The sequence below is a fragment of the Mesoplodon densirostris genome, chromosome 16, assembly GCF_025265405.1.
Source record: "Mesoplodon densirostris isolate mMesDen1 chromosome 16, mMesDen1 primary haplotype, whole genome shotgun sequence".
In the NCBI taxonomy this organism is placed as follows: domain Eukaryota; kingdom Metazoa; phylum Chordata; class Mammalia; order Artiodactyla; family Ziphiidae; genus Mesoplodon; species Mesoplodon densirostris.
The window spans coordinates 27355210-27370655 of NC_082676.1; the positions used below are offsets into that span (position 1 = coordinate 27355210).

Sequence of the window (15446 nt, forward strand, 5' to 3'; positions counted from 1 at the left end):
TATCGATACATACAACATAGATGAACCTGAAACATTACACTAAGTGAAAGAAGCCAGACTCAAAAGGACAAATATTGTATGATTCCATTCATATGAAATTTCCAGAATAGGTAAATCCATAGAGACAGAAATTAGATTATTGGTTGCCAGGGGATGGGGGATGGGGGGATAGAGAGGAACTACTGATGCAGGGGTTTTTTTCAATAAGCTCATGTAAGGTAAGTGGTAGCCTGACTCAAGAGGTGCCTTTGTCTTCTGGGAGTTGGAAGAGGGGAATCACTTGAAATTCCATCCTCTCCATTTGCAGTGGGCCCTGGCCTATGTCAAAGTACTTTAATATTGGAGACTTTTTCTATGTTAAAAAAGTTTTTAAATTACAAATATTATACACGCTTATGACAGAGTGAGAATGTATGTTAGGTGCTGTATATTTATTACTTTATTTAATCACTGCAACACCCTTACCAGGTAGGTGCTATTATTTTCAATTTCCAGATGAAAAAAGCCGAGGCTCAAAAGAGGTGACATAGGGCTTCCCTGGTGGCGCAGTGGTTGAGAGTCCGCTTGCCGATGCAGGGGACACGGGTTCGTGCCCCGGTCCGGGAAGATCCCACATGCTGTGGAGCGGCTGGGCCCGTGGGCCGTGGGCGCTGGGCCTGCACGTCCAGAGCCTGTGCTCCGCAACGGGAGAGGCCACAATAGTGAGAGGCCTGTGTACCGCAAACAAACAAAAAAAAATTGGTGACATAACTTACTCAAGGTCACACAGCAGTATTAAGATCTGCAGCCAGATCCATATGAGTTTATAAATATTTATGAAGTAAAAAGTGAAAATGCCCTAAGCCTTCCACCCTACCCCATTGTCAATCCCACTCCTCAGTTTAAAAATTAGTGTTAAAAGATGAGTGTGAATCTTTCAAAGGCTTTTAATGCAAATACAAACCCTCATATATCTGTATCTATACACGCATGCATTTTTGAATTTTACATATGTGTGTGTGTTTATATATTTAAAATTTTTTCATTTCAAAAGTATTGCCTACTTGTTTGTAATATTTGGCAAATATAGAAAATAATAAAGAACCAAAAAATAACTATAACCTAGTCTTTAGAAGCAACCTCTCCACTCTTCGCATTTAAGTGTATTTCCTTCTAGTCTTTCAAATCTAATAAACTGATTTTATTAGATACTGAGCAGATACAAATATAAATGTATGTATATGTAAAATGAATGAAAGGTATAAAGAATAGTAAGGCAACACATTCTGTACACATACATAAGATTTAATTTAATAAGAAGAACATTTCTATTCTCTTTCAAGCTCCCAACTTTATCCTGTTCCCTGGTTCATCCTGGACCCTCCCCTGTGAAGGTGCAATGGCTATCTTGAATGTTGTGTTGATTATTCCCTTATACTTCTTTATAATTTTACCACATAGGTATATTTCCCTGTATGAATTATCTACTTATTGCTGCAGAACAGATTACCTCCAAACTTAGCAGCTTACGATGACAAGCATTATTATCTCATACAGTTTCTGAGGGTCAGGAATTCAGTTTAAGAGAGTGGTTCTGGCTCAGGGTCTCAAATAAGGTTTGTAGTCAACTGTTGGCTGAGTCATCTGAAGGCTCGGTGGGGCGGGAGGATCTAGTTTCTCATTACACATGGGCCTCTCCATACTGTTACTCTCCATGGCTGTTCACAACATGGCAGCTGGCTACTTCCAGAGTGAATGATGAGACAGAGAGATAGAAGAGTGAGAGAGAAAGAGAGGCATGCCATCATCTATGCCATTTGTTATCAATCACACAGAACATTGTGGGAGGGGACTACACAAAGGTGTGAATACCAGGAGGCAGGGATCTTTGGGGGCCTTCTTGGAGGTGGCTGGCTACCACAAACACTACACAGTGTGTCAATTAATTTTGCCTGTTTTCAAACTATATATAAATGGAACCATACTGCATTATTCTTTTGCAATGTTTTTCATGCAACGTGTTTCTAAGATTCTTTCGTGCTGTGTATAGCTAAATCTGCTTATTTTTTCACTGTGTCATATTACTATGTAAAAACATACTACTATTTGGTTAATCATTTGCTATAATTAACAGTTGGGTAGTTTCCATATTTTTGCTAAAACAAGTAGTACTGCTATCTCAGACGTGTTAAGAGTTATTTTAGAGCATATATCAAAAAATAGAATTGCTGGGTCATAGGTTGTAGGCATCTTCAATTCTACTTGTTAACAATACCATTTTTCCAAAGTTATTCCATATTCTTGAATCACACTTGATTTCATCAGATTTTCTTGGCCGAGGTGAGGGAGTTGCTGGTGAAGCAGTAGTGTGCCATCATCAAGAGCAGAAGAGCTTGAGCTCACCTCCTCTCACGAAAACACCGAAATCACAACCAACTGCTGAATAACCATCTACCAAAAAAGGTAGAGTTTCTCATTTTTGCCCATCTGGTGGGTGTGAAATGATATCTCACTGAGGTTTTAATCTGCATTTTCCCTGATAACTAGTGAGGTTGAGCATCTACCTCAATCTCTGGTTTATGGACTGCTCTATTTCCATTCCTCTTTAGCATCTGCACAAGGGCTTTCTCCAGTTTTCTTTTGTCTTTATCACATTGATTTCCCAGCCTTTTTTCCTATACATGGTATTTAGAGTTGAGATCATGTCACACATCTAATTTTGTATACTTTTATTTTCACTTAATATTACACCATAAGCATCTCCTCATCATCTAAATCTCAGCAAATGTGTTTTTTAAACAATGCTTTCCAATTAAAAGAAAATAGTCATGTTTAGATAATATAGAAATTATAAAAAGGAAAATAAAATCATCCATAATTTGATTATGTAGCAATAATCACCTTTTTGCATCCTGGCATAATTCTTTCTAATATATGTTGCATGTAATGTACATTTTTAAATAAATTAGAATAAGTCTCAGTATAGCTTTGTAACCCTTTTTTTTTTTACAAAGTGTTATGTTTTGAGCATTTTTCCCCATCTTTAAATATGTGTGAATTTAACCCATTTAAAGTATCACCCTATTTACTGAATTCTCAGTTTTAATTTTTCTTTCCTGTGTTATAAATAACCTAGTATAAACATCTCTGTGGATAAAATTTGGTTTCATTTCACTTCTTTTCTTTTTTTTTTTTTTTTTTTTTTTTTTTTTTTGCTGTACGCAGGCCTCTCACTGCTGTGGCCTCTCCCGTTGCAGAGCACAGGCTCCAGACACACAGGCCCCGCGGCCATGGCTCGCGGGCCCAGCCGCTCCGCGGCACGTGGGATCCTCCACAGGCCCCGCGGCCATGGCTCGCGGGCCCAGCCGCTCCGCGGCACGTGGGATCCTCCGGGATCGGGGCACGAACCCGTGTCCCCTGCATCGGCAGGCGGACTCTCAACCACTGCGCCACCAGGGAGGCCCCTCACTTCTTTTCTTAAATTCAATTCCAATCAAAGATTATTTTTCAATGATCTTTCCAGAGCTATTTTTAAGGCTCTTGATAAATATTGCAAAGTTCCCTTCCCCAAAGGCTCTATCTTCCCCCAATATAAATCTCTTCATGTCCTTTCTGTTCAAAAAGCCTGGTTGGCTCCTCCAGTGCCTATTTAGTGTCCTGCACACGAGACACATGTTTACATTCAGTCTCCTTTGCTACCATTCCCTCTTAGCCATCCCATCTGGACTCTCCTGTTAGCTCTCCATGCCTTTGCTGAGGCAGTGCCTTACACCTAAAATACCTCTCACACCTCTTCTCTCTCCTGGGCTCCCAAAGCACATCAGAGACTTCCATAATAAAAATTTCCAGCGCTTCCCTGGTGGCGCAGTGGTTAAGAATCTGCCTGCCAGTGCAAAGGACACGGGTTCGAGCCCGGGCCTGGGAAGATCCCACATGCTGTGGAGCAACTAAGCCCGTGCGCCATAACTACTGAGCCTGAGCTCTAGAGCCCGCAAGCCACAACTATTGAGCCCACGTGCCACAACAACTGAAGGCTGAGCGCCTAGAGCCCGTGCTCCGCAACAAGAGAAGCCACGACAATGAGAAGCCTGCACACCAAAATGAAGAGTAGCCCTGGCTCACCGCAACTAGAGAAAGCCCACGCACAGCAGCAACGACCCAACACGGTCAAAAGTAAATAAATAAATTTATTCTTTTTTAATTTCCACATTGAAGTGATTGTGACACCACAGGTTTTAAAAATGGAAATCAGGGCTTCCCTGGTGGCGCAGTGGTTGAGAGTCCGCCTGCCGATGCAGGGGACGCGGGTTCGTGCCCCAGTCCGGGAGGATCCCGCGTGCCGCGGAGCAGCTGGGCCCGTGAGCCATGGCCGCTGAGCCTGCGCGTCCGGAGCCTGTGCTCCGCAGCGGGAGAGGCCACAACAGTGAGAGGCCCGCATACCGCAAAAAAAAAAAAAAAAAAATGGAAATCAGATCATGTCCTGTACCAGTTTAAAACCTTCCCATGGGGACTTCCCTGGTGGCACAGTGGTTAGGAATCCGCCTGCCAGTACAGGGGACACGGGTCCAAGCCCTGGCCCGGGAAGATCCCACATGCCACGGAGCAACTAAGCCCATGAGCCACAACTACTGAGCCTGCACTCTAGAGCCCGTGAGCCACAACTACTGAGCCCACGTGCCACAACTACTGAAGCCCACACACCTAGAGCCCATGCTCCGCAACAAGAGAAGCCACCGCTATGAGAAGCCCGCGCACCACAATGAAGAGTAGCTCCTGCTCACCGCAACTAGAGAAAGCCTGCCTGCAGCAATGAAGACCTAACGCAGCCAAAAAAAAAAAAAAAAGTTTCCATGGAACATAAAAAATTCAGAAATTGACACAAATATACTTGGGAATATAGATTATGGTAATGGAGACATTTCAAGTGAGTTGGAAAAGATGATGATATTGGGATAATTGGGTAGTTATTTAGAAAAAATTTATGGATTCTTGCCTCACATCTTACACTGAAGGGAATTTATGATGGAACAAAGATTGAAATGTAAAATATGAAACCAAGTAGAAGAAAACAGAGAATTATTTTTATGATATCAAACGGAGAAGGTCTTCATAAGAATGACATAGAACCTGGAAACCACAAAGGAAAAAGACTTATACATTAAAATACATAGAAAATAAAAGTTTTTCCATAATAATAAATAATAAGCTGGAAAACTATTTATGACTTATATGTAGAAAAAAAAAGGATAAACATTCTACAAATCAATGAGAAAAAAGTTCAACAGAAAGACCAACTGAAAAAAGGGCAAATGAAATGAATAGAGAATTCATCAGAACAAGACTTTCCCCCCAGAAAAGACTCATAAATATGAAAAATTGCTCAACTTCACTCTTAATAAAAAGAAATCAAAATAAGAGTGTCTCTTGGTTTTTATCTGATTGGTGAGGATAAAAAGGTTTGATAACACACTGTGTAGCTCAGGATGTGAGGAAATAGGCAGTCCCATACTTTACTGATGGGAGAACAAACTGGTACAGCTGCTATGTAGAGCACATTGCCAGTATGCATTCAAATGAAACAAAAAACGGGGCTTCCCTGGTGGCGCAGTGGTTGAGAGTTCGCCTGCTGATGCAAGGGACACGGGTTCGTGCCCCGGTCCGGGAAGATCCCACATGCCGTGGAGTGGCTATGCCTGTGAGCCATGGCCGCTGGGCCTGCGTGTCCGGAGCCTGTGCTCCGCGACGGGAGAGGCCACAGCAGTGAGAGGCCCGCGTACCGGAAAAAAAAAAAAAAAAAAAGAAACAAAAAACAAATTCATATACTCAGTTACTGGTAATTCCACTTTCAGGAATTTACTTAACAGATAAACTCCCACATATGCAAAATAACAAATGGATAAGTTATAGTTTTATTTATAATAAGATAGGACTGGAAACTACCTAAGTGTTCTCAAATAGGGGATTGGGCAAGTAAATTATGGCATATCTTTATAAAGTTGTGTGTTAATTTAAAAAATGAAGGCCGACTAAAAACATAGAGCTCAGCAAAAAAAAGCAAGATGTAGAAGTGTCTATAGCAAGCGACTGGTTGTGTAAAAACATTTATACATATAAATTTGCTTGTGAATACAGTGACCATCTCTGAAAGACTACAGAGGAAAGGGCTTAAGAGTGATGACCTCTGTGAGGGGAACTAGGGGTTGGAAAGCAGGTGTGGGAAGAGGACTTAATTCTATGCTCTTTGGTGTATTTTTAATATCCTATTTTTAATCAATTAAATTACCACAAAATAAAACACCTTTGAATGTTTAGAATCAAGTCTAACTCACTTCCATGGTCAACTTTTCAACCTCCTCTCAACCCACATTTGCCCTCCCTCAGTCACACTGCCTCTCCTTCAGTTTCTGGGACATGCCAAGATCTTACTGCCTCAGGACACTTGGCATAAGCCAGTCCCTCTGCCAAGGTTGATGTTCTCTAAACTCTTCCGATGAGTTGGCATCTTCCTACACTTCAGGTCTTGGGTCCTATGTCATCTCTTCAAAGAGGCCGTCTCTGGCACCCTACACAAACAATCGAAACAGTTGAAAAAATGCCTCTCTTCCTCACTGGGCAGGGAGGACTAGGCTTACATCTCTGACCACCCACTCTAAAGGAGCACCTCTTCCTTCACCCTCTTTATGACAATACCCTTATTTGCTTTCTTAAGAGCACTAGTCATTATTTGAAATTACCATGTTCGTTTTCTTAGTTGTTTACTGTCTCTCTTCATCTCAAGGGTTTAAGTCTCTATGAAAGCACGGACCATGTCTTGTCTTGTTCCTAACTCTAACTTCAGCAATCCAAACAATAAAAATTTGCTGAGAGAAATTATGCAGCGTATACTAGGGACTTCACAAGTAACAACTTTTTTAATCATCACAATAACTCAATGAGGGAGGTTGGTTTTTACTCATTTTACAGTTAAGGATAATTGAGGCACGCAGCAGTTGAGTAACTTGCCCAACCGGCAAAGCTGGAATCCCAGACACAAGGTTCTTAGCCACAACGCGATGCTTTTTCGATATATAAATTGACGGGTGGATGTAACTGGCTAAATGAATGAATAATGGAAATGTGAACATAAACATTGATTTTTTTTTCTTGCGTCTCCGGGTTCCCCAGCTCTACCGCAAGGGGGCGCTCTCGCCCAGTTCTTGACGCCGGTCCTCAAGGCGCGCACTCCCCTTGCGTCTCGGGCTCGCGCGCGCTGCCGCGGCACCGGAAGTGACTGAGCTTGCAAGTTCTCCCGGTCTCTTCAGGGGAAACTGAGGCCGACTCGTTCGGAAGAGACAGCGCGAGCCTTCAGCCAGGTAGGCCGGCCCAGGTCCACGGCGCGGAACTTGGCCGCGAAGAGCGCTCGCGTCCGAAAACGACCTGGCCCATGAAGGGGGTATGTGGCCCCCCACGGTTCGCGGGGCTCGCAGGTGAGAGCGCCGCCTCCCCTGTGCGTGGCAGGCGCTGCGCCCAATGGGAGCCCTCGCCGTCCTGCTTGCGTGCTACCTGGACTCGCTGATTGGTTACGCCGGGGCGGGCCGCCGGGGGGAGACCCCTCCTCCCAGAAAGGTCTAGGGGGCGCCCCTGAGGGAGAGCAGTTGCCTAGCAACGGGGCGGTGGCCGGGCGGGTACCCGGCCTAACGCGCGGAGGAAGCTGCGAGGCCGCAGCCCACCCACCCCGGGCTCCGGAGAGGTGCAGCCCCCGGCCCCCAAGCCCTCCCGGGGGCGCCAGGAAGCCGCCTGTCCCCAGGAAAACGTGGTCTCAGCTGTGGGGGGTCTCGAGCTGGCCTCGACCCCTCTCTCTGACACGAGAAGAGGCCCGGCGCCTCACCCTCGCCCGGTCTTTGTGCAGGGCGCCGGCGGCCATTGTGTCCGTGCGGGGAATGGAGGACCCGGCAATCCCGCACCGCCACCGCCACGTCCAGGGCCTTTGGGGAATTCAGAGAAAACCAGCGGCGTTTCTGGGGGGTCCCCGGCTTTCAGCCTCCCAGAAAGGCCCGGGGATGGCCTTTCCACAGTCAGAGCGCAGATCCGAGGCAGTTTTTCCCTCTCTCCGCCCCTCATCGAAACCTTGAGCCCCATTGAGAAGTCCCCTCAGGGTTTCTTCGGAAGCCTCACCTTGGGCTGGTACTTAAATAGAAAAAAACAAAAACTAAACCTCACACCAGCCATCTCCGAGAGAGTTCTCCTGGCTCCCAGTAGGAGGCGGAGAGCCAAGGGGCGTGCAAGAGCGAGGGGGCTGGGCTCCCGGGTGGCTGGAGGCCGCGGCTGCTGAGCGGCCGCCCTCGATCTGGGCGATGGAGGAGGAAGCAAGCGAGGGGGCCGGTTCTTGAGCTTCGTAATTCCTGTGTCGCCTTCTGAGCTCTCAGTCCGCCGGGTCGCATGATCCCTCCAGCCGGAGCTGCTTTTATTGCCAGCCGCCGCGAGGCCGGTTGAGTTACCGGCATCCCGGCTGCCACCTCCTAGCCCGACCTATGATACAAAAGATTTTCCGGGGGCTGCACCTGCCTGCCGTTGCCCGAGACATTTGAATGTAGGTGGTGCGGGGGTGGGGTTGGGGGGGCAGACTGCCCATTGGGGTGACTTTCTGAGGAAGACATTTTGGGGAAAATGGGATGGTTGAGGTAAAAAAAAAAAAAAAAAAAAAAGCCGGTGTGATGATTCAGAGCCCACTGGTGCTTTCAATTTGACTTCATTGAAGTCCCTTGGAAGCTAGACCCAGACCTTCATAAGAGCCGCAAAGAACCCAGTGCTGGTACCTGGAGGGGGAATGGGATGTTGTAGGGTAAATGGCATGCATATTAATTTTTTTTTCCTGAAGCTCTTTCTCTCCCTTCAGAACCTTATCTTGGCTTTGGATCTCAGAAGAGAACCACTAAGCAGAGACCAGACTCAGTGAGTGAGCAGGTGTTTTGGACAATGGACTGGTGGAGCCCATCCCTACTATAAAAATGTCTCAGAGCAATCGGGAGCTGGTGGTTGACTTTCTCTCGTACAAGCTTTCCCAGAAAGGATACAGCTGGAGTCAGTTTAGTGATGTGGACGAGAACAGAACTGAGGCCCCAGAAGGGACTGAATCAGACATGGAAACCCCCAGTGCCATCAATGGCAACCCATCCTGGCACCTGGCGGACAGCCCTGCGGTGAATGGAGCCACTGGCCACAGCAGCAGCTTGGATGCCCGGGAGGTGATCCCCATGGCAGCGGTGAAGCAAGCGCTGAGGGAGGCAGGCGATGAGTTTGAACTGAGGTACCGGCGGGCATTCAGCGACCTGACATCCCAGCTCCACATCACCCCAGGGACGGCATATCAGAGCTTTGAGCAGGTAGTGAACGAACTCTTCCGGGATGGGGTGAACTGGGGTCGCATTGTGGCCTTTTTCTCCTTCGGTGGGGCACTGTGCGTGGAAAGCGTAGACAAGGAGATGCAGGTATTGGTGAGTCGGATTGCAGCTTGGATGGCCACTTACCTGAATGACCACCTAGAGCCTTGGATCCAGGAGAACGGCGGCTGGGTAAGGACCACGCCCCTTGTGTGTCCCTTTTTCTTGGCCTCTGATCAGATTCCCAACAGCCTTTCCCCTATGTCTCTTTCTCTTGTGCTGGGTGATTATTGGAGACGTTGTTTGCTAAGGAGACGTGACTGGCCTCATTGCACCACAAGAGGTTAACTGTTCTGAAATACAGATGACCTAGTTCTGCAAGGACCAGACATCTTCATTCTGGTCATCCTCATGACCATACTCTTTCATACTTGTGTTCCAGTTTCTCTGCAGAGGAAAACATAGCCTGTGTGTTCATTTGGCCCCAAACCCTTGAGAGTGGGAAGTTAGTCCAGTGTTCCCCTCACCCTGACATAATGGCTCACCATGCTAAGGGGTGATGAGTGTAATGCCTGGAGACGATAGTGAGTATCAGTGACCCACAAGCCCCTTCAATCTTACTCCCCTGGGATGTCAATCCTGCCCCGGGCTTCCCTCCCCCAAATCAAGTTCCCTTTATTTTAGAGTTTGCATGACCAGACTTTGCATCCCACTGGCTTGGATGGCTGAGGATTGTCTGATTTTAGGGTGTAAGCTGTGCCTGTGGGCCAGTTGTGTTTGTGCTGCGCCCCTATGTTCGTTGGCTCTAAAGTGTGCAACTTTCTGTGTGGTTGGCCAGTTTGCGGAGCTCTTGCTGTGTCACTCATTAAGCCCAGGGACTTTGCACCTCACTGCCTGGGGTCGGTTGGGGAGCTCCAGCTGTTACGCCTGTTGCTTTCCGGCCGGGGCCCTGGGGCCTCTTCACTGAGCACTGTTTGCTGGCAAAGCAAGAACCTGGTCTGTGGGGCTCCTTGGAACACTGAGATTCAGTGACAGACTTCAGAATCAAACTGACACAGGTGTGAGTTCCAGCCCTGTCACGTAACTAGCCGTGTGACCTTGGACAGGCCAGTTTACCTTGAGCCTCAGCTTCTTCCACTAAAAGAATGTGGCAAGCCCTCCTTGCCTTGCAGTCCTTGGAGCTAATGTGAGCACAGTGATGGACACCAGCAAGTTTGCTGTAGTAGTTGTCATTGGTCCCAGGTACACTTTCTGGGCCCAGCAGTTGTGCCTCGTTCCTTTGCCAGGAAAGAGAATTCCCTTGCCCTGTCACCAAGTCAGGATGAGCTAGTGGTGAGAGATTCTTTACTGGTGGTCATTGTAGGCAGTTTTTGCTTTTCTGCAGTGAGCTCAGTTCTATCTCCTTGCTTATCTCCCTGCCTCGGGGAGGGGCAGGGCTTCTGAGAGGTATTTTGTCCCCTCAGAAAACCCAGAAAATCAAGCAGCCTGTGGAAAATAAGTCATTGATTGAAGGAGCTGAGGTGGAAAGGGCCATGCATCATGGACACAGGAATGTTAAGAATGCAATTATCCAGAGGCTGGGCCTAGGGTGTGGTAGGCACTTCAGTTTACCACAGAGCAAGGGACCTCCTGGAACCCCACCCCCTGTCTTATTTCCCATTTCTTTGCAACTTCATCAACTCTTCCTAGTGCCGGTTCTTGTAAAAGGCAAAGGGGTCAAGTCAGTAGAGGTCCGAAGACTGGGGTGGGGTTGCGGAAGGTAAAGGTGAAGGGCTTTCTTTAGCTAAGGCTGACCAGACTTGAAAGCTTTTCTGTAAATGAACTCCCTGGGGGGATAAATGATTAAATAGTTCCTGTTGGTTTGTGGGATGACCTCTCTTATTCCCTCCTGCTTTGATTCTCTTTGGGGGCAAGTATTTGTTTAACTTATTACAGGAGGGACAGGATTCCAGCATTTCTGACACACCCTCTGAGGCATCTCCAAGTAGAGACTTGGGCCATTTGCCCACTTTGCCTGACTGTTGTCTTTGGCCGGTGGTCCTAATACAGGTGGGTTGTTGCCAGCTATTAACAAAAGGCAATGTGGTAGAGGTTCCTGGCCTGCCAGACAGCCTCTGAGAGGACCAGAGAATTGCTGGTCACCCAGTATTGCACGTAGAAAGAGGTTTTAGACCCAGCAGCACTGGGCAAGTTCGTTAGATCAGCACTGGATTGAAATTCCATCTTCTGTCTCTTGGCTCAAGAATTATCAGAGCCCGTTGGACAGCATACCATATGTTACTTCCTCTTGGTGAACAGGGGGGATGTGTGCAGAAGAGCCAGTTATGTCAGAACCATTTCTGGGCACGCATTCTGCCTGAGGCCAGGAGGTAAAGAACATGTGACATGGGATCCTTTTGGTAGAAGGTACCCACCCACGCCCCTCTCAGGGACCATCCTGTTTGACTTACCGACTGGCTACTGCAGTGGCATCTCATAACCTTTCTGGAGGCTGTGGCTGGGGGATCCATGAGTGTAGGAGTTACGGGCCATTCCACCCTAGGATATGCTCTAAATTTAGCATCCCTACAGGAAAGGAAAAGGAAATGAGCCTTTACAGAGTACATTTTATGCATGAGGCATTATGTTAGGTGTTTTACTTATGCAACCAAAATTCACTGAGCATCTCCTATGAGGCAGGCATGTGCTAGGTGCTGGCCATAAGCAAAACATGGTACTTTCTTTCATGGAAATGACATGCTATTTCATGTACTCCACACAGTAACCTTCTAAGGTAGGTGGGTTTATTCCCAGTTTACATATGAAGCTCCTGGTAGCTAAGTGACTGGCCCCAGGTATTCCTCAGCCAGTTAAGTGACTGAGTGAGAACTTACACCTAGGTGGGCCTGACTCCAAAGCCTAAACTCTTTCCCTCCATTTCAGGTTGTCCTAGGAGTAATAATGTGAGCCAGAGGTGCTGTAGGGCCAAGCACAGCATGCCTGTGGAGGTGCTCACTCAAGTCTGTGGTGCTGGCCTTGTTCAGGCGTTGCAGGAAGAACAGCACCTTTGTTGGCAGTAGCGGGCTGCCAAAGGCATGTGTGTAGCCTCCACACATTCTGGCACTGGTAAAACTCAAGTGGGTATCAGGGTTTTGCCCAGTTAGAGTGGGCTTCTTGTTAATTTTTCATTGTTAAAACTTTCTCAAGCCCTACCAGTAGGTAAGAATTGTGCGCATAAAGGGAGAAGATGGCCTGCTCCAGGTATGTCTACTTAATTGTGGGTGATGCTCCAAGGACTGGAATTCCACACATATAACCACACCACCGCCTACCTGGAGTCACCTGCCAAGATGCTGAACCTGTTTATCTCTCTTGTCCATCCATCTCTCCCACCTGTAAAATGAAATAATGATAGCCACCATAGCTTGACTCTAGTAAAGGATCTAGAACAAAGGCTGTCTTTGGGCCTTAATTGTAGGATGGAGGCACCCCTTTTAATGAATGGGCTATCTGCCTATGAAAACTGAACTTTGCCCCCAGAGTTTCTTGAGAAACAAAGCCAGCCGCTGAGATGTTCACTAGAATGATAGGGACAGAGTGTTTCTGGGGCTTTCCAATGGGAATGTGGACAGTTATGTGGTGGGGACCCAGGTGGGCCCGGCCATTTTGTTATCACTGTCCCTGGGAAACCCCTTAGCTTGATGGAAACACCATTGTTGAAAGCAATGAACAGTTGTTCGGGGCGGGGCGGGGGGAGCGGAGAAACCATAATTTGGCCTTTCCCAGGCTGCATAGCTCTGTGGTCTTCTAGTTTCTGTAGGTTTCTTCTTGCCTGTTCTGTCTTCTTTGGCACTGATGTATGCTTCGCTGAAGCACCTCAGCGACTTTTGCAGATCTCAGCAGCTGTTCACAATTCTGTGGTTTTCTTGGGGAAACCCCATTAGAAACCCCAAACGTGGAAATTTTTAGTAATCTCGTTCAGGTCCCAAAGTGAGGTAGAAGTGTCTCAGGGGCTCCCCCTCAAAACACCCGGTTCTTCTGGATGTACATTTGAAGTTGCCCTTAAAACACCATCACCATCACAGGGTTTTCCAGGCTTCCTGAGACTGATTTCCCCAGTAGCCCCACAGAGCCCTTCAGCTTCTGGTAGAAAATACCCAAGTATTTTTTCAGGGGGCCCCAACGGAACCTAGAGGGTTTTCTTGGCTTTTGTGTGGGTAGTCACCAGATTTCTCTGGGCTACAGGAAGCAGCATTTGTTACTTGTCCCTTCCCCAGCAGGTATCTGTCCTGAGGTCAGTGGCTTGAGCGTCCTCCCTGGTTTTTCCAGTGCCCTCAGCCTTCCATTACAGGGCTTTATTTTAGCAGCCATGGTTTTGTCTGGGTTTAGCATGGATAGATTTAGGGGTAATTCCCAGTGAGCTGCTCTTCTACAGAAACATAATCTCCTACTACCTAATGAGCAGGGCTCTGTCCCCACCCCCAACCTTCAACCTAATTCCATGGAGTTCCTCCCCAAGGACTCCCTCTCTTTTCTTTGAAGGAGCCACTCTGCTCCTGGATCCGCTTCTCTTCTGTCTCTCCAGCCGACAGTCTGTCTTCCCCGTTCCCAGTTGGCAGATCTGAGTCAGACAATCCCACTGGGTCTTTTTGTTTAGCCTGGGGAAGAGAAGACCCAGGAGACCACGGTCACTGGTTTCAAATATCTACAGGAAGAGGGGCTAAGCCTTTTTATTGGTATAGTAGCCAGAAGAACTTGGATAGGTAAATCACAGTGGTAGAGTTTAAATTAGTATAAAGAAGACATCTAACACTACCATACCTCTACCAGGTTTAGGAACTTCCTGAGGGTGGAGTCTACATCTTGTCCATACTTGTTTAGTCAGCACTGAGCAGAGGTCTTAGGCGTAGCAGGTACCTAATGAAAGAGAAGCCTTCTAAATTTCTGAAGAAACAGACACTTATCAAACCAGAATAATAGTAATAGGAATTGCCCTTTATCTAATCATTCATTCATTTTTTAAAAAATTTATTTTTGGCTGCGTTGAGTCTTCGTTGCTGCGCGTGGGCTTCTCTAGTTGTGGAGAGCAGGGGCTACTTTTCATTGGGTGCGCGGGCTTCTCACTATGGTGGCTCCTCTTGTTGCGGGGCACAGGCTCTAGGCGTGTGGGCTTCAGTAGTTGTGGCTCACGGGCTCTAGAGCACAGGCTCAATAGTTGTGGCACACGGGCTTACATGCTCCGTGGTACGTGGGATCTTCCTGGACCAAGGCTCGAACCCGTGTCCCCTGTATTGGCAGGCAGATTCTCAACCACTGTGCCACCAGGGAAGTCCCTAAACATTCATTCATTGATTCAGATAATATTAATTGAGCTCCTACTGTGTGTCAGGCTGTCCCAGGCACTAGCAGTACAGCATTAAATAAAATTAAGTTTCTGCATTGTGGAGCTTACATTCTAGTGGGGAGAAACAGACAGCGTGTAATTACATATATACATAACGTGTATCAGGTGATACTAAGTGCTATGAAGAAAATGAAGCACATTGAGGCATAGGGCATGCCTAGCAAAGGAGGTAAGGCTGCAATTTTAAAAGAGTGCATAGAGAAGGCATCACCAGAAGGTAATATTTGAGCCAAGGCCTGAAGAAGGTAAGGTGGTGGTCGATGTGGGTACCTGTAGAAAGAGTGTTAAAAGCAGAGGGATGGACTCAGGAGGGAGTGTGCTTGGCATGCTCAAGGATGAGCAAGAAGGTCAGTGTAGCTGGAGAAGAAACAGTAAGAGAGCGGTAGGAGGTGAGAGGGGAGAGTGGTTGGGATTGAGGGGGGAGAGGTAGCCAGGGGCCCAATCACATGGCCCTTTACAGGTGATGGTGAGGACTTGGCTTTGGTAGAATGAGAGAGAGGCCAGGAGAAGATTAGAAGCAGGGGTGAAATGATCTGAATTCTGCAAGGGTGGCAGCCAGGAGCCCAGTGAAGAGGCTGGTGAAAGCTGTCAAGTGAGAAAGAAGAGTGGCTTGGATCAGGAGGTAGAGGTGGAAATGGTGAAAAGGGACCAAGACCAGGCTTGCACATGGCATATTGATGGGTCTGGCCACCTTGAAAGCCACATTTTTTAACCACTTGGAGATC

At 47.2% G+C, this 15446-nt stretch overlaps 1 protein-coding gene across 5 annotated transcripts in view; it reads left to right on the forward strand.

The window, feature by feature from the left end:
• Positions 1 to 7225: 7225 nt before the first annotated feature.
• Positions 7226 to 15446, forward strand: part of BCL2L1 (BCL2 like 1) — a 51414-nt gene continuing 43193 nt past the window's right edge. Inside the window, exons 1-2 of one of the 5 annotated variants that reach the window (XM_060077951.1) lie at positions 7226 to 7331; positions 8855 to 9530. In XM_060077951.1, coding sequence (XP_059933934.1) covers positions 8967 to 9530 — 564 coding nt within the window. In that variant the 5' untranslated portion in view covers positions 7226 to 7331; positions 8855 to 8966. The other 4 variants (XM_060077950.1, XM_060077953.1, XM_060077952.1 and 1 more) reach the window with 4 other exon arrangements.